This window comes from Crinia signifera, chromosome 1, assembly GCF_055691185.1.
Source record: "Crinia signifera chromosome 1, ASM5569118v1, whole genome shotgun sequence".
In the NCBI taxonomy this organism is placed as follows: Eukaryota; Metazoa; Chordata; class Amphibia; order Anura; family Myobatrachidae; genus Crinia; species Crinia signifera.
The window spans coordinates 63,992,823-64,020,288 of record NC_139217.1 but is presented as its reverse complement, the minus strand read 5'-3'; the positions used below and the strand labels follow the sequence as shown (position 1 = coordinate 64,020,288).

At 41.3% G+C, this 27,466-nt stretch overlaps 1 protein-coding gene across 10 annotated transcripts in view; it reads left to right on the top strand.

Annotated features, from left to right (window-relative positions):
* The window catches only part of PCDH7 (protocadherin 7), a 656,577-nt gene that overhangs the window by 524,172 nt on the left and 104,939 nt on the right, over nucleotides 1–27,466 (top strand). For 4 of the 10 annotated variants that reach the window (XM_083158536.1, XM_083158532.1, XM_083158535.1 and 1 more), the window contains exon 3: nucleotides 22,426–22,494. The exons of the other annotated variants lie outside the window; for them this stretch is intronic. In XM_083158536.1, coding sequence (XP_083014662.1) covers nucleotides 22,426–22,494 — 69 coding nt within the window. The remainder of the gene's footprint in view (nucleotides 1–22,425; nucleotides 22,495–27,466) is intronic. 10 annotated transcript variants of the gene reach the window in all.

Genomic DNA, 27,466 nt, shown 5'->3' with positions numbered 1-27,466 from the left:
CCCTTCCCCGTTCTCGGCCGGCTCCACGGGAAATTGGCAGGTGGGATTCAATGTCGATTGTCAAGTTGCTGCCGAGGGCTTGACAATCCATCTCGGCAGAACGGGCCCAACTGCTTCTAAACTCGTGCACTTTCTGTCGAGATCCCTGTTCAATGCTGTTGGGGAAGAAAGCATTGAAAAGGGCCCCACCGCTATTTTCCCTGTCGGTAATAGCGGCGGAAGATTGAATACCCTCCAAAGGCTATATCACATGTACAGTATATGCCTATAAGGTGCACTACTGTATATAATATGCTTACTTTTTGTCCAGAAAAACATACATTTTCTTTGGTATAGTTAAAGTTTTTATTTCAGCAAATGAAAATTCATTGATTTTACAGTATTTAATAGATTTAGACTTTTTTTTTACTTGTTTTTATCTGTAACTCCCAGAGATTTTTTTTAATCATGTTTTGATCTTTTAATATTGTTTATGCATTTTGGAGTTTTTTGAAAACAGCATACACAAATGTATTAAGATTCATTTTTATTATTTTGGATAGTTGTATTACAATTTTGCAGAACAACAGCGTAATCTATAATAGGCTATTTTATAAATATACAGTATAAATCAATTACTTTTTACCATGGTCTAATAAATGCAGAGCCTAATCTTTCTTTTTTATTATTATTTTTTTTTACAAGCAGAAAACACTTACTGGAATATTGCATATGTCTCTGGCTTTTTTTATATTTCACCGAAGGACATTCTTAATCCCAAAGGAAAAGGGTTCATAAACCTTTTGCCCTTAACTGCTTTTCGGTACTTTAACTGTCTAGTTGACAAATACATATTGACAAAGCATATTTAATTTACAGAGACTGTAGCCAGGCATGGCGGAATATTCATACACTTACACGTCAAATAACACTATTGTGAAATATAAAAATATGACAGGAGATCATAAAGTGAACATTACGTGGTCTTTGTTTTCATGTAGAACGTCAGAACTTTTGGACAACGATCCTGTCATTTTATACAGTTTTGTTTTTCAACATCTGTTTTCCGTGTAGCCATTTCCCTTCCGATTTATGTGTTGAATAAAGGAAGTCCCCATGCTGTTCCCGGTATATTGTTTAATATATTGTGACTATAATACCAGCTAATATATAAATGCACTCTTCAATCATTAAACATAATACTTCTGCCATCAATGGAAACGGCCCAGAGAACATTCCTTTTAAGAGCCTAGAAAAGTAGTTATCAATAGCGAAGTCATAAAAATGAAGCAATTATGTCATTTTTAGATTCCTGCTATATTTGATTCTGCTGAACTGAGAATGTCATTTGGTAAAGTCTAATAATCCTCAATGGAGGAACAAAATTCTAAACAGCTCTGATGGGTCTTAGCATGGCTACTGTAGTTTGTTGCTACTATAGCGATAAGGTAGATGGTTTCAGAATAACGCAAACAGGATATCATTAGAGTATCACATAGGATAGCCATAATAAGCACAAATGTATGTAAAAGTGATGATTTACTAATACAGAAATCATTTTTAAAGCATTATATTCATTATTTCTTTGATACATTTGGCTGTTAAGGCCTATTTCCCCCTTGTTACATAACCAAGAAACATTTTTTAAATAATTTAACAATCTAACTGTGTGTGTCACCATTACAGCCCTTTCCATTTACCTTGGAGGGCCCTGGAAACAGTATCTTCTCCACAGACATGGAGTCAGATGTCCAGAGATATTATCTATCTATATATCTATTTATTTATTTATTCATTTATTCTGTGGTAGAATCGGGAGGCTGTCATTTACTCAATGCTTTTTTTGTGGTTAGGTGTTTTTTAATCGCACATGATGCTCTTTCTATGGTTTTTACGGTATGACTAGTTTCACTACAATGTACCATGTAGTGACTGAGTGTATTTGTGGTTATGTTTGAGATGGGTGTTTTTTAAGGGACATTATTTTGTTTAAAATAATAATAATAATAATAATAATAATCAAAATGTTATTTTATATATATATATATATATATATGGATATGGATATGGATATATATATATATATATATATATATATATATGGATATCTACATATATATATAAAAGACTTTCTGCACCCTGATAAAGAGGCCTAGTGCCTTGAAACGTTGGGAACCAATCCAGTCTTCTGGTTTCTTTATTTGTACAGTCGAGTGCCGCCGTCATCTAGCCTTTCGGAGTGCCGCTCTCACAGTTCTCTCTCTCTCTTTCTCTCTCTCTCTCTCTCTCTCTCTCTCTCTATATATATATATATATATATATATATATATATATATATATATATATAGTGCTGGCACTCAGCTCCTTAAGGACTTGTATGCACCCCGTGCCTTCGTTGTGGGGTGTCTCAATGATACTCAACTGTACTGTCCTGTAAATACGCGGCACTTGGGTCTTATAGTAAAATAAATCAACATGTAGCCTCTTTATAAGGTTACAACAACAAGAGAAAGCGCTTGGATTCAGGGGATAGAATAAAACCAATCTCTAATGAAATTAATTAATTAAGAACGTTCAAAGATACAGAAACAATAATAATGACAGTAATAAAATGTAATAATCAATTGCATAGGCACCGGCCGATACCAGACATAAACAATTATAAATAACAATATGAATGCAAACAGTAAAAAATAAAGAATCAGGATTATCCTAAATGATAAATAAAATATGCTAAAATAGCCCATATATTGCAGAGGAGGAGATCAACGTCCTCTTTTAATATGATATCTGATAAATCCACTTTCTCCAACCTCAAGCCAAAAGTAGGTTTAGTGATGATGGTAAATAGGCAATCCAATATTGTTAGTATGGAAGACAGTCACATATAATCATTCCAATGTTAGTATTATTGATTAGACACTTGGTATATTTACCACACTCCCATTTAAGATCGGCTGGGGGGCATCGAGAAGGTGCTATTAGCAAAAAAGTCTCACAAAGAAAGCATTTTCGTGTAGGTCCCAAATTCTTAGAGACACAGCAGAGTTAGAGGTGGAGCTCCAATAAGCCGGCCAGCAGTACCTTTCAGTTGGCAGTAGGATTTGTGAACTGACGCGTTTCCCCGCTTACTTGTGTCAGCTGCTTTTTCAAAGATCAAGTCTTTATAAGGTTGACGTTTCAACCAGTTATTATGGCTTTTTTAAAAATGTCAAACTTATAAAGAAGCTACGTATATATATATATATATATATATATATATATATATTACTGTATATGTGTATTATAAAGTTTCATGGTGTATTGGCAAGTAAAGGTTTTGCGGCAGTGTTTCTAATGCTCTTCTTAGACTTGTACAGTAAAGTAATGATTTATTGAAGTCATTTTGATTTTTTTTTCTTGTTTGGTGTGAGAAAGAAGTGAACATGGGAAACAGTGTATTTTAAAAGTAAGAGGATCATAATACTTAGACTTTGCAATGGCTGACGTACCAGCCAATTTATTAGGCAAAGAAAATATGGTACACTTCCAGAAAGATTTAATTTATTGAGATTGTCACACTGCCTGGTTCAATTAAAGGTCACCATTATTCAATTTTATGCATGTAGCTGCTTCTTATAACTTATTGCTTCATCTCCAATGCTTCAGCCTAGTAATAGTAGCAGAGTTGAAAGCAGTTCAGTGCAGTGCATATATACAGAATGACATTTTTTTCTACTCTCTGTTGGGTTAAGGGAAGATATATAGTGTTTGTATTTTAATCTTGTATTGAGCGTACAGCAAGACTTTCATGAATACTAAGGGCAACATATTGCAGTAGCAAAGTGTTACATATCTCACTATTGCTTTGTTATTCCCAGAAGCCCCGGAAGAGATTATTACAGTACTGTACCATAGATATTTAAAGAGACCACGGTCATTAGCTACTATAGATTGCAATGACAATTAGTGCCCTGTACCACAATGCCAATCAAATTTATATGAATATTATAGTGAATCAATAATTCATATCTTTTAAGCGTGTTCTGTCTGAATATTATAGAAATGATATTATTCTGTATCAGATAGAATCGATTGTAAGCTCTCGCGAGTAGGACCCTCTTATTTAGCATGACTATTTGGTGTAAGTAATGTTGGGATGCAGCCAATTTACCGACATACCAAAAAAATCGACGGTCCAAATATTGACAACCAATGTCAGATAGTCAAAATACCGACATTCATTATGCCGACATCGTCAAAATGCTGACACATTTCAAACGCTGACATTTAAAATATCAAAAATTTGACAAGTTTTTTATAAAAAATTTTTATTTGAAACCGACTTGTTCTTACTTCACGATATAGTAGTGTGCAAAACACAGCAAGGCACCGTGCCCGTAGCATGGCAAGTGCAGCAAGCTATACAAGGGGAAGTGGTAAACTTTATAAGTTGTCCATGTCTACCTATAGCGACATAGACACCCACCAAATAATCATGTAGAATTTTGACAACATCTTAAATGTTGGTATTTGGACCACGTCTGCATTTTGACCATGCCGACATAAATGTCTGTATTTTAAAATGTCGGTATTTTGACTGCCTGCCATTGCTTGTGGGTATTTTGACTTGTATTTTGAATGTCGGGAAATCATACTGAGCCTGTAATGTTCTATCTCACTACTATAGAGACTGCACATAAATGGCAGTAATGTAGGTATTGTGTATTGTGTCCAGATTACATTCCTATATAGACCATCTGTTGCTTCTGGTAGAGGAGTTGGCCCTTGAAAAAGAGAAACAGAAGACACAAGAAGGACCTAAAGCAGTCATGTCCAAACTGTGACCCTCCAGCTGCTGTGAAACTACACTTCCCAGCATGCCTTGCCATTGTTTTAGCATTCCCTTATAGCAAAACTGTGGCAAGGCATGATGGGAATTGTAGTTTCACAACAGCTGGAGGGCCATAGTTTGGACATGCCTGATCTAAAGGAAGCACTTATGGTTCTCACCACATATATTACATAAAACTGAGTGACAGAAACAACTATAAAACTATTAAAACTACTCTTTAGAGGTATGTGCATATATATCAAAGGGAAGCGAGGGCCGGGGTCGGGCTGGGGGCTGGCGCAGGGGCCAAGTGTTATGGTCATCCCCATTTAAAAAACGCGGATCGTTCCCCTGTGAAGGCAGGTGTGTTGAGGCGGGCGGCTGACATCACATGAAGTCAGCGCCCACCCCGAATTCGGCTATCTCGGTGAAAAATAGAAGTCAGTCTAGTTTGACTTTTATTAGCGAACAGTAGAAATCATTCGATGGTGGGTGACCATCAAATGATTCCTCATCTGAGTGGATGTGTATGTGAGCACATACACTCACATGCTAGCGAACGGACTTCAGATGGAGGGGCGAATGTTTGGCGGGGCAGCATCTACCCCTTTGCTAGGCTGTGAGTATACGCCACATTCACATATACTGTAGGCCTGCTTCTTTCGGTACAATAGTGTAGAACATCTCTCTGGAGCGGTCCTGGTCAGTGCACTAAAACCATGGACCAGAACTGTCCTATAAGGTTCCACTGTGGATGTGAGTGCGTTGGCTCTTTTACTTACACAAGAAGGAACATTTAGTGGAAATTAATAATGCCGCTCACTTTTACAGGTATACAACTAACGCTACCTTCCATCAACATACACAACAATACTAACGTTTTCTTGTAACTAATGAATACATTAGCTTCATAGTTTTGCCTACTGGGAGCCATTTACAAGCAAATTACACAGCTAATAGTATTTTTGTCCTTCCATGCTCCTACACAAACCTTTATATGCAAGATGGCGACTCTTGAGTGAAAGTATTGCTCATCTTATTAAGACTAGGGAATCGCAAATACACAAACACAGGAACACTATCCAAATGGGGTCCACCCATTAGCAATGAACCATTCATGAATTAGCATCAATATTGTATTTACCCTAACCCTAACTGTACATACCCTGAAAGGTCTTTTTGTTATAAGGCAACAGCAGTTTAATACCAAACACATTGTAATAGTAATGGGGAATACTGGAGGAAATTTTCTAAGATGTGAATTTTACTTCACATGTGATGTTGCTATGGGCAACCAATCAGATCCTGTCTACTATCTTCTAGAGTGTGCTAAATAAATAAGAAGTAGATTCTAAATGGTAGCCCATAGCAACATCACATGTGAAGTAGAATTCACATCTTTGTAAATCCCCCCCACTATGTTTTGAGCAAAATACACATACGTAATTGTTGGTGTTATGTAATGTGTTACAGGCATTATTTATATATAGTCATCCCATTGTATTGTATGCCCTGGATATGTGGAAGCATACTGAAGAATCTTACAAAACATCCCCATTAATATATGGGTACTTGTGTATTATCAGGGCGCCCAATTATCATACGTACGGCACCGTAGGAAAATCGTATCGCATTTGTTATTTGCGTGCAATGCGATCGCGTGCAATGCGATCGCGTGTGATGCGATGCAATTTTCCTATGTAATTTATTCACTGCTCGACTTCCTATGGTGCGATGCCATTTAATTTACTATACACTTCTATGATATGTAATGAGATTTAGGCACCCCCCACTATCCACGCCACCCCGAAGCGTGGCGAGTGGTGGCGGAATACGTCCTTCCAACCTTTTCATACCCCCACTATTCACGCCAGCGTGGAGTTGATTTTATATAGTGTGACGAGCGCAGCGAGCCACCGAGCCCAAAGCGTGGCAAGCGGATGCTCGCCACTCTTCGGGCTCGGTGGATCGCTTCGCTCACCTCACTATATAAGATCAACTCCACGCCGATGTGGATAGTGGGGGTATGAAAAGGTCGGGAGGACGCATTCCACTGCCCCTCGTGGGGCTCGCTGCGCTCGCCACGCATCGGGGTGGCGTGGATAGTGGGGGGTGCCTAAATCTCATTGCATCTCATTGAAGTGTATGGTGAAGTAAATGGCATTGCACCCTATAAAATCGCATGCGATCGCATGCGATTTTGCGTGCGATCACATGAGATTTTGCGTGCGATCACATGAGATTTTGGGTGACATTCTATGCTTTGCGCAAAAAGCGCATGTTTTATTTGCGCACCACATCTATTTTAAATTCGCATTTTTCAGCCTAAATGCGCATATTTAATGTGATGCGCATTGGAGGCTGAAAAGTGCGAATAGGGGCGATTTGCAGCGAAGTGGTGCGCTGTTTTTAGTCCAGAAAATGTGCGATTTTCATGTCTGAAAATCGCACATTTGCAGGACAGCGCAAGGTTGTAAAAAAAAGAACCGAGCGCAGGGTCCCCCGCCCGAGTCTAACCAGCCCCGGGCTCACTGAGCCGGTGCTGGTGACATAAAATCAGGGTCCCCGACAAATAGGGGTCCCCTTGATTTTATGAAACCAGCACCAGACTCAAGGATCTGGCGCTGGTTCCCAAAATACGGGGGACAAAGTGACTAGGGGTCCCCCGTATTTTAAGAATCAGCACCGGACACAACCAGCCAGCAGGGTAATGCCACAGCCGGGGGAAACTTATTATATAAGCTCCCGCGGCCAAAGCATTAACCCCCTGGCTGGTCAGCATGGGCAGGGGTCCTGGGGAAGTGGGGACCCCCCCAATGAAGGGGTCCCCCCCCTCCAGGACTTACCAGCCCATGCTGATAGTCCGGGGCTGTCCACGATGCCCCTGGCCGGTGGGCATCGGGCTGATGATTTGTGTAAAAAAAAGAATGAAAACTATTGTTTTACACTGGCGAACTATGAGTCCCAGCAAGCCTACCCCGCATGCTGGGACTTGGGGAACCACAAGTCCCAGCATGCGGGGCATTAAAGGGCCCGCTGGTACTTGTAGTTCTGCAGTGAAAAAAATAGTGCACAAAATCACACTGACACCCTGTAAAATAAAACTTTAATACACACAAAACACACACACACTGATACTTACCTACCTTGAGCCCGTAGGTTGGTCCCTGGATCCTGGGTCCGTCCTCCGGGGCTCCAGGGCAGAAGAGTCCGGTTCCGGGGCCTTGGTCCTGGTTCCGGGACTGGTCCTGGGGTTCCGGGGCTCCTGGCGTGAAGAATCCGGGGTCCGGGATCCGTGGTAGTCCCCAGGGGTACCTAAGGAGGCAAATCCAACTCACCTGCTCCCCGGCGGCGACCTCCGGTGACAGCGCTGCTCCAGACTGGTACCCGGCTTGCAGGACTTTGCCCGGCGCTGAGATGTTTCCTCCTCGCCGTCTCTGAACAGAATGATTTCTCGGCCAATCAGGAGCCGAGAAAGTCGGCTCCTGATTGGCCAGAAATCATTCTGAATACAGACGCCGAGGAAGTAACATCTCAGCGCATCCAGAGCAGAGATGTTACTTCCTCGGCGTCTGTATTCAGAATGATTTCTGGCCAATCAGGAGCCGACTTTCTCGGCTCCTGATTGGCCGAGAAATCATTCTATTCAGAGACGGCGAGGAGGAAACATCTCAGCGCCGGGCAAAGTCCTGCAAGCCGGGTACCAGTCTGGAGCAGCGCTGTCACCGGAGGTCGCCGCCGGGGAGCAGGTGAGTTGGATTTGCCTCCTTAGGTACCCCTGGGGACTACCACGGATCCCGGACCCCGGATTCTTCACGCCAGGAGCCCCGGAACCCCAGGACCAGCCCCGGAACCAGGACCAAGGCCCCGGAACCGGACTCTTCTGCCCTGGAGCCCCGGAGGACGGACCCAGGATCCAGGGACCGACCTACGGGCTCAAGGTAGGTAAGTATCAGTGTGTGTGTGTTTTGTGTGTATTAAAGTTTTATTTTACAGGGTGTCAGTGTGATTTTGTGCACTATTTTTTTCACTGCAGAACTACAAGTGCCAGCGGGCCCTTTAATGCCCCGCATGCTGGGACTTGTGGTTCCCCAAGTCCCAGCATGCGGGGTAGGCTTGCTGGGACTCATAGTTCGCCAGTGTAAAACAATAGTTTTCATTCTTTTTTTTACACAAATCATCAGCCCGATGCCCACCGGCCAGGGGCATCGGGGACAGTCCCGGACTATCAGCATGGGCTGGTAAGTCCTGGAGGGGGGGACCCCTTCATTGGGGGGGTCCCCACTTCCCCAGGACCCCTGCCCATGCTGACCAGCCAGGGGGTTAATGCTTTGGCCGCGGGAGCTTATATAATAAGTTTCCCCCGGCTGTGGCATTACCCTGCTGGCTGGTTGTGTCCGGTGCTGGTTCTTAAAATACGGGGGACCCCTAGTCACTTTGTCCCCCGTATTTTGGGAACCAGCGCCGGACCTTGAGTCTGGTGCTGGTTTCATAAAATCAAGGGGACCCCTATTTGTCGGGGACCCTGATTTTATGTCACCAGCACCGGCTCAGTGAGCCCGGGGCTGGTTAGACTCGGGCGGGGGACCCCGCGCTCGTTTTTTTTTGTATTTAACCATTTCTTTTATTTTTTACAGCAGAACCCTGCACGGAACATTGCGATCTGTGCAGGGTTCTTGCTAATTCGCCTAACAGACCCAGGTCTGAAATAAGTGCGATAATTAGTCACTTAAAAAATGCGTTGTGCAAATGCGCATAGCATTAAATAAGCGACTTGTATACTTTTCTGTGCGAAAACATCTGGATGCGATAAAAGTGCGAATTAATCTCGCATTTTTATTCACCAGACCTTAACGCACATAATATGCGATTTCAGCCCCTGTGCGCATCCCATTAAATCAACGATTTAATGGGAAAATGCGATATCGCCATTTTGTGGTCTAATTACCGCAAAATAACGATACTCGCATAGCATAGAATGTCACCCTTTGCGTGCGATCACTTGCGATGTGAATAATTACATAGGAAAAATCGCATCGCATGCGATCGCATCGCACGCAAAAACCGCATGCAATGCGATTTTCCTATGTCATTTATTCACCGCTCTCTGCCCTCGGGTGGTGCGATGCAATTTGCTTAGTGAGCGCCCTGCTAATACACAGGTACAGATATATGTTCTATAGTCATTTATTGCTCAATTCTACCATGTAGTGTGTAATGGAATTTTATTGAGCCATTATATTTTTGACTATATTTCAAAACATAAGGGAGGTTGGTGGGTGGGTGGGATTCCAATCAACAAACAACTGGGAAACTCTCCAATGATCTGAAGCACAATCTCTGCTTTATCTGAGCCCACGTTGTGTAATTTACTGCACACAGGTGTGAATGGCTATACAGACTGCACAAATGCATGTCATTATTAGATATTGTGTAACACTTCTTTTATGTTATTTAATAGACAAATCATCTATGCTCCTAGCAACCTTTTTCCTTTCACTGTTCTATCTCGATGGTTGACCTAGCAACAATCCTCATTTATTTTCAGTGCTTTCTTCATTAAATCCTCAGCCTCACAGTACTTCAAGCCTATTAAATGTACTTTATTGCTAAAAGATTAAAAATATCATGTAAGACAATGGACCTGGATACCTACCTTTGATGGAAATGGATTGCCTAATGTTTGCTCCTGTTTCACCGAGGCCGTATTAAGGGCTAATTGTAGGGGGCCCTACCAAAAAGTGTAAGGAGTAAAAACTCTCAGCACCAAAAATGTATTCATAACATAGTAGTACATAAGGGGTCATTCTGACCTTTTCTTTGCATTACTGCAAATTTGGCCCCGTCCCAATGTTTTTTGGGGACGATGCATGGTCTTTTATTCACATGTGCAGCTCCACTTTGCGAATGGCTTCAGCGGCTTGCATAGTCGCTGTGCTTGCATAGACGCTGTGCCACAGGTATTGTGACAGGCCGGGAGCGGATGGCAGCAGGGACAGGGGTCGCTCATGAAAACATTGGGCGTTCCCATGGCTACACAGGTGGGATGATGCCTAACGGGGGCATCTGTCATCGGTCAGGTACAAGCAATTAAAAATCAGTTCAGATTGACTTTTATTTGTGAAGCCAGGAGAAATCATTCGATGGTCGGCGACCATCGAATGATTTCTCCTGCTGCGGAGACATGCGATGGGATGTGTCCTAGTTATAATCGCCTTGCATAGTTGCGAGGGGAATCGGTGGTGGGAGGTGGGTATTTGGTGGGGCGTACTCTGTGGGACTCAGTACGCTGTAATATATATGGTCAGAAGCTAACTTAAGCATAAGTACGTCCACTATTATTGCATCATTTCCATCAAGCTGCGTACAACTGCTAATAGAGTGGGTACCATTGCCACTAATCAGGTCATGTTGCAGATTCTGAGTGCCCATGTAGACACGCAGGCTGAGATGCAAGGCTGGTGCGGGAGTGTTCAGCACCTCCCTGCAAACTATAAATTTGCACCATATTTATTAAAAGGACAGTGTACTGCAAATAAGTGGCGTGGTCTCACAATGAAGGGTCCCGTTAACCATACAATACCGCTTTGCTATGCCACATAGAAGCACAAACTTATTCACAATGCACCACACGTAGACCCCTGATTCATATTACACCACAAAGTAGTGTAGCTTATTGACATTACATTACACAGTACCCCATATTTACATTAAACCAAACAGTAGTGCCTATTATATGCAATGCCCACAGTAGTAGTAGTGCCCCTGAAACATAATGCCCAAGTAGTAGTGCCACTTATACACATAATAATAGTCAGAGAGGGGGGGACAAATGTCCAGAGAGAGGAAAAAGGAGACAGATGGTGGGCACAGGCTATAGAGCTACAGAAACATATAGAAGACAGGTGCTGGTCAGGCAGAGTGTTATGGAGACAGATGCAGAACAAGAAGAGGGGGAGACAGATGTTGGACAGAGAGAGGGGGGCAGATGTTGGGCAGAAAGACAGGGGAGACAGATTGGGGCTATGGTGTGAGAATTTTGACCAATAAGGGGCTCCTCTAATCAGCATGTGCCAAGCTCTTCAATAAAAGTTTGACACATGCTCTTCGTTCCCTTTTGTTGATATCAGAGGAGAGTCTCAGAGCAGTGGGTGTCACCCCTGATCTAAACAAGCGTGTTGCACACAGAATATAATTATGCTGCATATCATTTAAATCAGCAAAGTCTGCTTGTGCATCACATTCAACATGGCGTGACTAGAATGGTTGCTTAATATGCAGGATGACTAGATGTATGTGGACACATTTGTAATGAATTATTGCTATGCTAGTATACCAGCAAGGTACAGTAGGTAGAATAATCATAACATCACATAATAATGTGCTTGAACTCACAATGGCGAAGATGTACTAAGATTTGGAGAGTAATGAAGCAGAGAAAGATAATGTACCAACCAATCAGCGCCCAACTGTCATCTTACATGTTACGGGCTGCAATTGAAAAACTACACTTAGGAGCTGATGCTCTTTTTCACACTCAAGGATTAGTACATCTGCCCCAATAAAATTAGTGTTTTATCATTTTCTTATATATAGCCCTGTTCGGACTGATGCTCCAATTCAATAACCTTGCAGCTGTGAGTGCTTCAACATTATTAGCAATATCTGGGAATCTATATAAATGGCTTTTTCCCTGAAGTGTGTAAAATAACTCTCAGCATAAAAAATTGACTTTGCCGGATAATGTAGAAGCTAGAGCGAAAGCCATCTAACTAATTAAAGCTTATTGGATATCTCCCGATGAGTAGTGAAACGGCCAAAAAAATCCACTATGTGCTGAGTTTCAGAATCTTATGTCATCAGCGTGTAAAACCAGTCACTTTTACAAGAAAAAGAATCAGAAAGAGGGATTGCTGAAATATTGTAGGGAATAGTAGTTTCCGAGACATATTGGCAATAGTCCGAATCTTACATGAAAATCTGCAATCGTATGTTGTATAGGGAAAATGAAAGCATGTTATAAGTGTATTTTTTTAAGATGTTTGGCCAAATGATGAATATAAACTACATTACATAAGAAAATATTATGTCAACTGGTTACTTCCTCCCACTCTGCTTCCAAGCTTTTGGCCATTGTACTCCCTCTTACTGTATCTCTTCAATTCTTTTCCTCTCCCTATCAGACTCTCCACCTCTTTACTAAAGACCCAATCCTTTACCATACCCTACAAGAAGGATTGGGTGGGTCTGTCAATGCGCCAGGCAGCCCACTGGTGGGTACACTCAACAGTGGTAACCCTTGTTCCACTTAAATACAGAATGCAAAAAAACAATAGATGTGAGTGTTCCCTCCACAGGCGCGTTCATTTGCCCCACTTCCGGTTTTTTCAAGCGTCGTACATGTTGTTGGAGGCGCCAGATCCGGACAGTGTACAGGCTAGCGGAAGCGCCCATGCCCCGCTTCCGTCTATGGCGTTGTGGCAGCCATCTTGGGTGGGGACTGCGGCTGTCACGTAAGGCGCCAGATCCGGACAATGTGCAGGCTAGTGGAAGCGCACATGCCCCACTTCCGTCTATGGCGTTGTGGCAGCCATCTTGGGTGGGAACTGCGGCTGTCACGTAAAGTGCACGATATATAAAGTGCCAGATAGGATCATCCCATAAGCGGTCCGCCTCGAAAATACAGATAAATACACAATTAGACACAAATATAAAAAGGAATACCATAAAAACATTATAAAAAAAAACTGGTGTATAAATATAAAACTACCCCACTAGGACACATATTATAAAAACCATTTCACTTCGAAATCCAGGTTTAGACCCCCTGGAGCCAAAGTGTTAAAATTATATATACAACGCATCTCCTCCTTTGCTAAAGTGCTTGTAGTGCTTTTGTTCCTCTGGTTTCCCACAACATGTTTTAAACCGAAGAAACGTAACAAATGCATGTGTCTAATTGTGTATTTATCTGTATTTTCGAGGCGGACCGCTTATGAGATGATCCTATCTGGCACTTTATATATCGTGCACTTTACGTGACAGCCGCAGTTCCCACCCAAGATGGCTGCCACAACGCCATAGACGGAAGTGGGGCATGTGCGCTTCCACTAGCCTGCACATTGTCCGGATCTGGCGCCTTACGTGACAGCCGCAGTCCCCACCCAAGATGGCTGCCACAACGCCATAGACGGAAGCGGGGCATGGGCGCTTCCGCTAGCCTGCACACTGTCCGGATCTGGCGCCTCCAACAACATGTACGACGCTTGAAAAAACCGGAAGTGGGGCAAATGAACGTTGAGACGGCAGAATCTGTCTGCCGGCCGGATCCTCCAGCAGAATGGATGCGGCTTGGAAGCCGGAAGTGGGGCAGATATGCATCGGGACGGTGTAATCTGTCCTCCGCTATCAAATACAGTCATATACTATAATTATTCTCATCAGTGCCCGATATATGTAAAACGCTATTCATCAGATGTAACTGTGATCATTAGTTTTAAATATTATGGAGCTCGAATGTTATGTGTTTTCTCTCTAGTGGATTGGTCATTATGTTCCGATTGGCTGGAGATCAGCCTATCGGTAAAAGGACTTTCTGATTGGTTATCCTTCTGGATATAACATGTGCAGAGTGTGGCTGGGAGCACTCTCCTTGAGAAAGACCGTAGGGACGGTCGAAAGCGCGCTTGGAGTTCCCAGCTACCATTGGAGGGGACGTTTGAGAGGACTTTGGACCTGTTACCCACCTGCCTGTCTGTGGAGGCCGATTCCGGGTTGACCTCCGCTTAAAAGCGCAGATAGAGAGCTGTTTCCATCCAGTTCTCCACCAACTGTGGTAATTGGCCATTGTTTTATCATTTGTCCTCCTTTTTAACGTTTATTATGTGTTTTTGAAAAAATAAAGTGGAGTTGCACTATTATCTGTTCCCTCGTTTTTGGGTATTCCCTGGAGTGAACCCCTTGGGGACAAGCCTCCTGGCCCTTCGGCATCGTCCACGGTGAATTCTAGTAGCATCAGCTATTGTGTTCTAATTTGGGAGAAGAGGAGACGCCACCCACCAGGAGGGACGTACGGTATTGTTGGTTCAATACTATTAGCTTTGTCCGATATTGGGAGAAGAGGACCGTTACCCATTGTTAAGGGGTGTATTTTCCTCTTTCTCTCATTTGCATTGTTATTGGCGCCTGTGGAGGGAACACTCACATCTATTGTTTCTTTACCATACCCTGACAACTACCCAGCCTAACCTTCTGTTAAATGCTCACTTCTACCTATTCTGTGTCACCCATGTCTGTCTGCCCCTCCCCTCCCCTGTAAGCTATCATGAGCAGGGCCCTCTCCCCTGTTGTGGTTTTTCCTCTATTAGACAATTTTTTACTTTATACTTCAATGGCACCTAATCCTAGGTCAATTTGGATAAGTGTTAAGTAGGTGTTCTTGACCTAATTAAGTCATTAAAAAACCCTACAATTTAAAAAAAAAAAAAAGGTTGCATAAAAAAATGAGCCAGTTAAGTGGTTAAAGAAGCTTGTGCACATGAGCAGTATGACTCATGAATCGTAAACCTGGAAGCTCTTGCAATACGACAGACAGCTGTTATGAGAAGAGCTGTCCCAAGCATAAATATATTTATGATTACAGCATTATTAAATGATTGTATGCTTGCGAAAAGGGGTGGGATGTATCACATATAATGTGCAATACATATAACGACTTGAGAAACAACAGAAGTGCCAATAGCACATTGCTCCTTCTTTAAACAACAAAACACAAAATGTAATATATATATATATCTCAAACTCATTTAACCTTAATTTTAAATGGTTTATCAAACTGATGTTTGAATGCATTATTGCAGATTTTAACTGTACGTGTAAAGGGATACTCCCACACTTTGCCTTTGTCTGGATTTCTGGCCATACCAGGCCATGGTATGTACAAATTTTGTAAAAAGAAGTTTATATATTTAAATTCTATTTCTGTACTGAATGTTTGCCAACATTCCCTTTCTCTGTACCACTTTTTAGCCTTTGCCCCTGATGAAGTCGTGTAGACGAAACGCGTTGGGCTTCTAATAAAGAACAACTTTTTCATATTCGAAGTCTTCGGTATTATTTCAAAATATATGAACACTCCGTCTGAATATAAGTGACTGCAGGATCACACCAATTTGGGACTTCATACCCTTTCTGGCTAGGTGGTACCACTAGAGCGCACTCTGGACAACCCCCCTTTTTTGCATTCTATCCTTGTCTCTCACTAACAGGAGAGTCGTTCCAGAGGTGCAGCTGGTCGAAAGACCCACTTTGAGCGCAATTCCTGACCACATTGTATTGTTTATATATATATATATATATATATATATATATATATACACACACACACACACACAATGTTAAAAGTAGACAGTCTGTGTAAAAATCATAACTGAGATCACAGATTCCTGACAGCCAAGTCCGATTTGTGTTTCCCTTTGGGCTCTACTAGAAGCAGAGGATGTGACTCTTTCACATTGATGCGCTATGCTTTTCAGTCTTCTTGATTTCATGAATAGAAAAAGAAAAATCAATCGATGACATGGATGACTCACAACGTAGAATAGATGACATTGATATCCAAAACAAAGCAACTGTCATAACCTACTCAGAAATGCAAAATTCCCTGTAGTTAGCATGGAAACGTATATAAGATAACTCAATATTGCTACGGTAGGGAGATGTATACACAAGATATTAAAGTCATGTATTATGTTGAAATGCCCTGAAATATTTATAAAAATTCTGAGAAATTGTAATTCACTTCCGTCCCCTTAGGAAGCATGCAATCTAATAAAATTATTCAACTGCATTCCCGCTGCACGGGGATTTTTTTTTTTGCCTGACCACAGATAGTACACTTAACTCTTACCAAACAAGTATATTGCTAATATTCCAATCAAGAAAGGTATATTAGTGTATAGCTAACACAGGTAGCTGCAGGTGTATGCGTCATTAGGTCCACCCATATTAGGTCGACATGCATTGAGTTGACCACAGAAGATCGACATGGCTTATGTCGACGCATGAAATAGATCGACATGGCTAAGGTCACCAGGGTTGGAAGGTCGGTACGAGCATTAGTTTGACTATGGATAGTTCGACAGTCAAAAAGTTGACAAGAGTTTTTCAAGACATAGTCTACATGGACACCATTAAAGTGTTCCGCGTCCACTCGCATGGCTTACAACGCTCGCCATGCTTCGGGCACAGTGCCTCACTACACTCGGAACACCATTCTATTCTCCCTCCATGCCCTAGTGGATGGTAGGGCATGAAATACCACTTGTCGGCGCATGGCTCAATAAAAAATGAAAAACTCATCTCGACCTAGCCATTGTCGACCTAATGCTTGTGTCTCGAACTTCCAACACTGTCGACCTGTTTCTTGTGTTCTTGACCTAAGCCATGTCGACCTTCATTGGTCTAACCAATGCTTGTCCACCTAATATGGTACAATGACCGTATACCAACTGCAGATCCTGTCCCAAATTGTATCTCCTGATAACTACAGCTTGTAGATTAAAGTAATTTATATGATATATTGTTTTCATTTTGCATTCATTTAAGATATTTAACATGCAATTTATTGTTCAAAATGGAAGCCTACAACTTTAATAAGCATTCTTAACATTTTTCTTAAATTTGAGACCGTTGAGCCATCAGAAATTCAGCAAATTCTTTATTTTGTTGATTCTTTTCCACTTATCGCTAATTGTTTGATTGTCAGTGTAGTGTTTTCAATGTATGTGGCATACCAGTGGTAAACACAGTATATGATTTCTTTAAAATTTGCCTTTCTTTTTGTCAAAACATAATCTATTAAAGCATGTGTTAGCTTACACCATGAAAACAATAAGATTATTGATTTGTTTATCCATTTATGATGTTCAACATTTTTTTCAGTATTATTTAATTAATTCAATTAATTTATAATTAATCGGCATATAATGGCAGCCACATCCTTCTATCTAGGGCTACAAAAATCAATATATAATTCAAGGATTTATCAGAATCTGCAACACCGGTGTATCTCATCTCAAAAACAGGAGACCAATATACGTCCCGATCAACCATGCTACCATTTGTCCATTAAGCTAACCAAATAATAGCTATTGTGTATTTCAGTCATAGGGGTAAGGGTGGGCAAGATGAAGATAGATTTTAAGAAATTTAATAGAGATATTTAGAACAACCTAAAGCATTACCTACAGTATTCTTTTTATTAATCTATAATTTATTCTACAGGTATGTGTATATATATATTTTTTATTTCTACATATCTGATCTATTGTATATACTTTGGGGATAGTGCCGCACTCAATCTGATGTGGTTGATACTAAACAAGTGTAATATATAAACATGACACACTGTTAATCTAAACGTTGTTTACTTTTAAATTTGTAACAGTGATTTTGTAATACATGCAGTACAGATAATGTCACGTTCTGTGCACTGGCCCCTGGCCTCTGTGTACGATTTATGGCAAAATCTCCTGGTCTGTATGTTTCACAGTTCAATGTCAAATACTGGCTGCTGATAGTTGCAGTGCTTTTGTCTCAGTCTATTTGCTTGGTTATACGCTGTTTGCGGCGTCCCGTCAAACAGCTGTATAACAATGTGCTCGATATCTTGGGGTACTATGTTCTAACAAAAGTCATGTGCGTATCTCATGCATTCTTGAATTATTTTCCTGTCCAACTTTCAATAACAATATCTATTGAAATGTTACTCTTCCTTAAGTTACTTTTCCATCTTACGGTAATGTAAAGCTGTGTCTTCTGTTTCTTAACCTACTCAATTAACCTATAACCTTTCTCTCTTTCTACTCTTTTGGGGGTATAATTACTAAAGTGTGGGTTTTCAGAAGCAGACATTTTACCATCCAGACATATCATTTATCTATCACCTTCTTCAAGACAGTTGCTATAAACTAATTGTCTGTGATAGGCAACATCTGCTCTTCTGAAAACCTGCACTTTAGTGAATAAACTTCTTGGTCTTGACTCTTGTCTCATGGGGATGCAGTTTAAATCCCGGTGGTCGGGATCCCGGCGTTCAAAATCCCGACGCCGGAATCCCAAATGCCGAAATCCCGACACTTTCTCCCCCCGTGGGTGTCCACGACACCCTCGGAGGGAGAATAAATTAGTGTGCCGAGCGTAGCGAGGCACCGGGCCCACTGCGTGGCGAGCGCAGCGAGCCCGCAAGGGGGGGCGATCCACATCCCCCCCTTGTCGGGATTTTGACGTTCGGGATTCCGGCGGCGGGATTTTGAACGCCGGGATCCCGACCGCCGGCTTTTCATGCCGAATCCGTCTCATGTATTCATGTCTTTTTGGAGACTGGGACTGCACAACTGACAATAAAAAAATGTAAAAATTGCAGATCCATCTGGACATGTGGTGCCCAATACCATAATCGCCACCATTGTCATCATCAAGGACCGTTTCCTATAGTACTCCACTAGTTGCCAGCCTCCTCTAGAACAATGTGGAAACTGAGTCAGAGTGGAACACTCTTCAGTTTATGTATTAGACATTGCTCTGGAGCCATGCAAGTGAGGGTGACGCTGAGTTACACACAAATCGGTTACATCTATTTTTCAGATATATATCTTTTTCACCAAGGCTGGGGCTCGTACATGTGTGCAGAGATCAATATAATTGTACATTTTATCTTGGCTATGAAACTATTCATAGGTCAGGGTAAAGAGATGCACAGAACTCTGCATATTGTCAACACTGTGCTTTTGGTTCTATGCAAGAACATTGGGAGTAATTACGGCTGCCTTGCATTCAATTCGGCATCATGCCCTTTGTTTTCTGTCATTTAGTAAGTCCTTTACTTATTCCATTATCTTTGGGCCGGAGTCCAGCCTCATGTCAGCTGAGATTGGATAAAATGTTTGGTAAATGTCACTGCAAACCATACTCTTAAGTTGTGTGTATATGCTCGGATTGGGTACTTCCTGTACAATCTGAATTTACCTTTATAATTGAGAGATCAAGTTGTACCATATTTGTAGTAAATAAGGTAGGGTACTGTATGTGTCTTCCTACTCTTTGCTTACAGATTACAGTTCATCTCTATCAACATAACATATACACCACTTTCAGAGTTTGGTCACATCATCTTTTTTCTTGTCTTTGTCTTACTTAAAATACAGGTTTTCACTCTTTACGGACCGCACCATTTTTTACCATTTACCTACTTTGTTTATTCTCCATTAGACTAGAATAATGTACTTTTCAGATTCATCTGATTGGGTCTACATACTGTACATATATATATTGTCAATAGGTAGTCCCTTTGTCCCATCATTGGAAAACTGTATTGTCTTTCTTTTCCTTCTTGTTTTACCAAAAAATCTTGCACAAAGTATTTAATAATGCACTTTGTTAGGAATGGATATGGAGATGTAAATGAGGGTAGATTTCTTAATTACATTGGTTATATAATACCACCCTGACAGGCAAAATACTTAATTATTTACTGGAGGTTACCCTTAAAAGTATTAAAAGTATGAACTTGTATTAGGGAAAAATGAGAAAAGTGCTCTTTTTGTTGGGGCTCTCACCCTACCCAAGATATGTTAAGACTGAAACTTAGCTGTTAATTGGTATATATTAAATAACTTGATTTTATTCTACGGCATATATATTTATGGATGCTTTTTAATATATACATCAATAAAAAGTTTGTTTTAGTCTTATCTTGGGTAGACTGAATGCCCCAACAAATGGAGTACTTTTCTTTTTCTTCTGTGGTCTAAGATATTCTCAATACTACATTACCTGAAATGCTTTGTGATAGAGTTGCTTTTTATCTTATTCTTATGCATAACAACAAAGCTCCACCTGCCTTTTGGAATGCTCTACAATATAACTGGAAATAATTATGTCACATTCATGGCTATCCTCTTACTTTCACTCAATAACAACTACGAGAACTAAACTATCCCTTGACGTTGAAATTCATTCAGGGAGCTCATTTCCTAAATGTCAAGCATTTGTGCACATGGAATTTAAAACGGTTCCATTTTTCCTTAACCAGCTAGTACCAATAAAGACATTTGAAATTGTTTCAAAATGTTTATCAAGCTGAAAATTGTTGAACTTTAGATACAGTACTGTAGACTGAAACACAGAAGCTACATTTGAGCAAGGTGAACACATTTGACCATGTACTGAAGCTGCGTCTTTGAGTTTAAATAGCTGTATTAAAGTACTGTTTTGTGTTCTCTTTCTTTTTCATGTGAAATGTGAATTTTAACTCCAAAGTTAACCTAGAAACATAACAATGTTCATGGTTTCAATAAGAAAAATACTTAAAATCCTCTAAAATGTAGCAATTTTAAGCTCTGCTACAACCCGATTTAAATCTTTCTAGATAATGTACTGGAAAAAGCAGAATGGGGAGATGTATAAAACACTGGCCAAAGATAAAGTAGAGAGAGGTAGAGTTCCAACCAATCAGCTTCTAAAACTGGCTATGTTTGCAATATAACAGGCGCTGATTGGTTGGCTCCTTAACTCTCTCCACTTATATTTCTCCATTGTTTGGTATATCGTTACTTGTTTCCTAGCACGGCCACACCGATTTGCATCGGGGTGATCGTGTCGGAAAAATCGCATACGATGCGACGGAGGCGATCTTACTGATTTTTACATTGAATCAAATGTGAATAGGGTCCCTGGGACCCTATTTTACATTGGATTCAATGTAAACTATTCCCCAGACGCCCAATTTTACCCCCTCAATGCGACCCCACGATTGACGCCAACCCGAAGCGTGGCGAGCGCAGCGAGCCCGCAAGGGGTGGCGGTGCGCGTACTCCGACCTTTTCATACCCTTACTATCCACGTCGGCGTGCAGTTGAGAATACAAAGTGTGGCGAGCGCAGCGAGCCACCGAGCCCGAAGCGTGGCGAGTGCAGCGAGCCCTGCGAGGGGACGCGTATAACTTCACAGGTATACGCGTCCCCTCGTGGGCTCGCTGCGCTCGCCATGCTTCGGGTTGGCGGCAATCGTGGGGTGACGACGGGGCCATATAGAATGTGAAATGGGTCATATTGGCCCATTTCACATTGTTTCCTATGTGAGATGAACTTAATCAAGTCATCTCATCTTGTGCCATTATAATGGCACAAGACCGACACGATGCTCCTGATTTTAATGTTAAAAATATTTTAACATTGAAGCCTATGGCAAAATCGCGGGCATCGCTTCGGTCGCGTCGGAGGCCATGTTAATGCACGCGACCGACGCGATGCCCCCGATTTTGCCTTTGCTGGCAAAATGGACCTAATTTCAAAGGAAATCGGGTCCATCGCGGGCATCGTGTACCTTAACTTTAAGTCACACGATGCCCGCGATTGTGGCCGTTCTAGGAAACAAGTACCGGTATATCTTCTTCAGCTGTGTAACAATAAATGTGCACTGTATAATACTAAGGGGTGGGGTACAAAACAAAGGACCAATCACAAGCTTAAGTCAAGACATTTGACTTTTGATTGGTCCACCTGATAATTTACTACTATCTGTTGCCATTTTTTTGTGGCATTTGAAATTGATTTGCGAGTTCTGTATTACAGAATTAGAAGAGACCTGGGAAAATGGCTGCATGGTGCAGCCTACTCGGCTTCGGCTAGGGGAAGAAGAAGGTTAGTAAACATTATATAGTATGTGGTGGTTTAGCTTTAGAAAATAGAAAAGGAAAAATATTATACAGTACATAGTTTGATGCATTTAAACTTTCCCATTTCAGATAATGGGGTAGATGTATTAATCCTTAACAAGAGATAAATGCAAGGGTGATAAAGAGAGATAAACGTCCAGCCAATCAGCTCCTTACTGACTTTTTTCAAACACAGCCTGTAACATGGCAGTTAGGATGTGATTGGCTGGATGTTTATCTCTCTTTATCACCCTTGCATTTATCTCTTGTTAAGGCTTAATACACCTGCCCCAAAGACTCAGAATTTATAAAATATACATTTTCAAATGAAAAAATAGATTTATAAAATTTCTAATATTGTATTGACCAAAATTTCAAGCAGCCCTAATCACCAACACACTTTTCATCAACTTTTGGGGGAACCGATAGACCTAGCGTGTTTTTCGAAATGTCAACAATGCCTACACCAGAACTTTAGAACTTTCAGATATGATATGAGATCTCCGTAATAAGCAGGAACTTTACCGGGAATATAGGAAAGGACAAAAGGCTTCAAATAAAAGGAAAAATAGCTTAAGATTTTGAACGGCATCCTAAGATCAAGACTGATCATCGTTTAAAGAATCCCCGTTGTTTATAGCTGCATTTGTCTTTCTGTTTGCTTTAAGTGACCCAGATCAAACATATCTACATCTTGCTGCTCATTAATACTTAATGCTTTCTTATCTCACATTTATCTTAAATGAAATGAGTAAATGTTTGCTTATGTTTCTATTTAGAGCCAATAACAATGTTTTCTTTGTAATATATCTGCTCACAGAGGACACACGTAGACATGCCATGAAAGGACAGTATTCTCTAGAGTAAAAGATTAATTCAGACCCAAGCTTCAGAGAGAATGCTGCCAAGTTTAGTGATTAAAGTGGTGGCTTTGAATTATTATTCTGCCTACTATCCACTTGGGACTGATCTACTTTACTACTAAACTTATTTTTGTTTGGTGCTAATGACTTTGTAATGATTGTTCATTTTTGTGTATCTAAAAATATTAACATATTCTAACCACCTTTTGGTTTGCAACACAACAAATGACTCTGATATTACAATGTGGTAGCCTTTAGAAAGCATTAAATATCATATTTATCTTCAATAGAGATAAGACAGTGAAATTGTGTCTACTCAAATATCTTCCCAAACCAATGTAGAAATAGTTAAGTAATACCCATTTTACACCCAAATTCCCGGATCTGACCCTGTATTTGGAACAAGGATCCAAGCCAGGTTGGATCAGGGATTTGCACCGTTTACACTGCGGTTCCTACTCGCAGAGTAGACGGAGGCGGCGATTACCCCCATCAGGGCTGCCGGAACTGCAGATCGCCGCCCTGGGGGCAAGCCCAGCACCAAGGTAAGCTGCTGGGCTGCCCCCAGCCCCCGTGCACCCCCCACAGCACCCATCAGCGAGGTGAATGGATGCTGCACACAGGCATCCATTCACCTCCTCCCTGCCTCTGCTGCTTTCTCCAGAGTACAGCAGCAGAGGCTGTATGTGCCCTCACGTCCAACCTGCGGACACTGAGGTCTGTAGACTTCAAACAAAAATATGGAACATTATAACTGCGCTCAAATAGACGAAATGATTAGAGTTACGTATCACCGTGAGGTCGGTCAAGATAAAAGTATGGCACTGTATCCATTTTAGACAATCCTCCGGTGTATTATACATAAAAAAGAAAAAACATATATAGTGTGATATTGCTTAAATGATTAATAAAGTCTTTGGGTGTCCCTGCCAGAAAAAGACTTCTTCCCGAAATTCTTGTGATGTTTAAACTTTATGATGTCACCCTTTGTGTTTTATTCATAAGCAAATGCTTACAATATCTTACAATTCATGTTAATTGCTTGGAGATAGGGTGGTCAATCTCGGGATTGGTGGGATCCCGGGATTTGGCCCCCCAAAATGCCAGGATTTCATATGTAGTCTAATGCCGGGCAGCTTCTGAGCACCCGCTCCCTGGCAGCGCGGCTCTCTACAGCAGGTTAAGGTCAGAGGTCAAGCTGTGCAGGCCACACAGGCCGCCTCATTATGTGCGCGCTGCCCTCCCACCATGTTTATTGTGGAATTTGCATCCTGCCTGGTTCCAGGACAACAGCTTACCCACCCAGCTTCCGTGGCTCCAAGCTCCCGGCTCCATCGCTTGCCCACCCGGCTCCACCGCTCATGTACCTAAATATGCAGAGCGGCTTTGCTTTTTTTTTTTTTTACCAGGCAAGCCAATCCCGGTACTCTCCGAATTCCAGGACTGTAAAAAAATGCATCCCTACTCGGAAATAAGTGATTTAACTGATTCTGCATGTTTGTCACAATCACAAGTAATGTATCATGTTTCTGCTATCTCCTGTGTTGTATTATCTCAGGCAGATTTAGACCCAGCTGTCTAATTTGTTATACTGTAGAGGCCATTTTTTTCATAGGGTATGAGATTGACACTATCCACTTTCCAAAAGTTTGGATTTACCCTTCAAACTTTTTTTTTCTCGAGCATCTTGAACTTTGTAAAGTTATCTGAATGCATTAAAATGCCAAATCAATGGAACATCAACAAGATTGGGTGGGATCATTTATCAAAGCCTAATGGTTGATGCCGAGGCAAGATATATGCAAATGAAGATGTCATGTCATGAAGTTCACAAGATGTTTTGATTTATATCCATGTAATGGTGTTATTATAGTTCCAAGTAATTAAATTAGAAGCTCAATCAATTACCTGAAAAGTAGAGATAACAGTTCTGTTTAATCAAGCAAAGTGTGAGCTTATTTTGCATCAACTTTAAATAGCATATATAACCATGGTCTATATGCTGTCGGGTGTCCAAGAGTCCTTCTCCAATTAGCAGGACATTGGTAATTCATATATGAAAACATCATGGCATTATAAACTTTAACCAAACTAAGTATTAAAATAGTATTTTACTAGATTTCATATTTGTAAGGCATAATATGTTGTTTTAATATTGGTTCTCATTTGCTTTGTTTTCCAAGTCTGTTCTTACATTTTTGGACAATGCACCTTTAAAGCTTCACAAATACCTACTGTACATTTAGGATCTTACTACTCTCCCCTCCCCTTTGTCAGCACATTACAGTCTGCATGTGGCTTTCCGTTTGTCTACCCTTTTCAGACTAGGGCCAGATGTATTAAGCTTGAAAAGTGATAAAATTTTAAGTAATAAACCACCAGCCAATCAGCTCCTACCTGTCATGTTACAATCACAATTTTATCACCTTTCAAGCTTAGTACATCTGGCCCTAAAACTGGGCTGAGGAGTAGGAGGACCAATCACAAGCAACAACAATCATGAGATCACTCCTCTCACTCACCATGTATAGGGTCATAGGAAGGGGTGTATGCAGGACTGCCACCAGGACCAAGTTTTAGTCTGGGCCCCCCCTCATTTACCAACCCTCTGTGTTTCCTCCAGCTCAGTGCGCAGTGACTGAACGAAGCCCTGCTCCCTGTGTGCAGGCATCTTCACCTCCAGATGCCGGCAGCCAATTAAAATGTGGCACGGCTGGTGAGTCAATCAGAGCTTGTGTACTGTTAGCCAATCAGAGCATCTTCCGGTGGTACGCCAGCTCTGCCTCTGGAGGTGAAGAAGTCTCTAGGACTCTGCAGGGCATTGTTCTGCGCACTGAGAGTGCAGGCAACACAGCAGAGGCAGTGGCAGGGGGTGTGGTGGGCAAAATGAGCTGTCTGGGTCCTTCCCTCTCTTACAGAGAGCTGTACACACAGCAACCCCCTAGTGGTGGGCCTGGGTGTGTGGGAAATGTTGTTATGTTACCTTTTTATTTGACTGACTCACCTGTGGGCCAATCCGAACATAGAGCGGGGCTTTACAGGTATTGGCAGTGGAGCTATGGTATTGGCTAAAGGAAAAAAAAACCTTTTGGCATATGCTTTGACATCGATGGAGGGAGACTGTCTGGTTCTCCCTCATCGATGGCAAAACTATTCAACATCGGTCATAAACCATTCACGATTTTGAATCATCGATGGTTGATGGCCATCCCTAATCCAAAGAATGGCAGCTTTTCCCTTTATCTTGCTGGCATGTGGCCATGTGTTATGTTGGCCAGATCAATATGGCCATATGCGGTAAATATATATCTTCTCTATCATAAACCTCTCGTATTTTTCCTTAAGCCCTTGAAAAAAATGCTAGAGGCATGCAGCCTTTTTATTAGTCATGGACTGAATGTATTCAGCACGTGCTGCATCATACAGTATGTAATGTGCTTTAATCTTATAGAGCCTATTATGATTGCTTCCACTACATTTCAAACATGAGCAGAGTTAATGTTAGCAAATCAGTTCATATGATACTGTATATTTTAAATTTATCACAGTATACCAGTACACTGTTAGAAGAATGTCAAGCTGTGCTCTGCTAAACTTCCACTAAACACCATAATGATCAGTAGGAAAGCTGTCAAGTGGCAGCCTGAAGATTTTCATTTTAATGAAGTTTGTGCAAAAATAAGATATATCAGATTTTACGTTCTACATGCAGCTCACATTAGTTTCTTCTGTTTTGTTTTAAGCTAAATTTGAGGATTGTGCCTTTTAATATCAGCTCAAAGCCATTCAAATGCCATACATATTTTAATTATAAAAGAAAAGAGAATGAGAAGTCATACAGCTTTCACTCCATACGGAATATATGTGCTCATGACTGATTCCATTGGATTTAAGCTATCTATCTATCTATCTATCTATCTATCTATTTATCTATCTATCTCTGTATCCAGTGACGGAGCTTGAGGGTTGTGCTTGGAACCAGGTGCAAAAATATAATTTAGGTCCCCATCCTTCCCCTAATTCAAGTTTACAATATGCAACACATCAGTGGGTGACAGGGAGAGGAAGACAGTGACAGTGTAAGGCATGGGGATG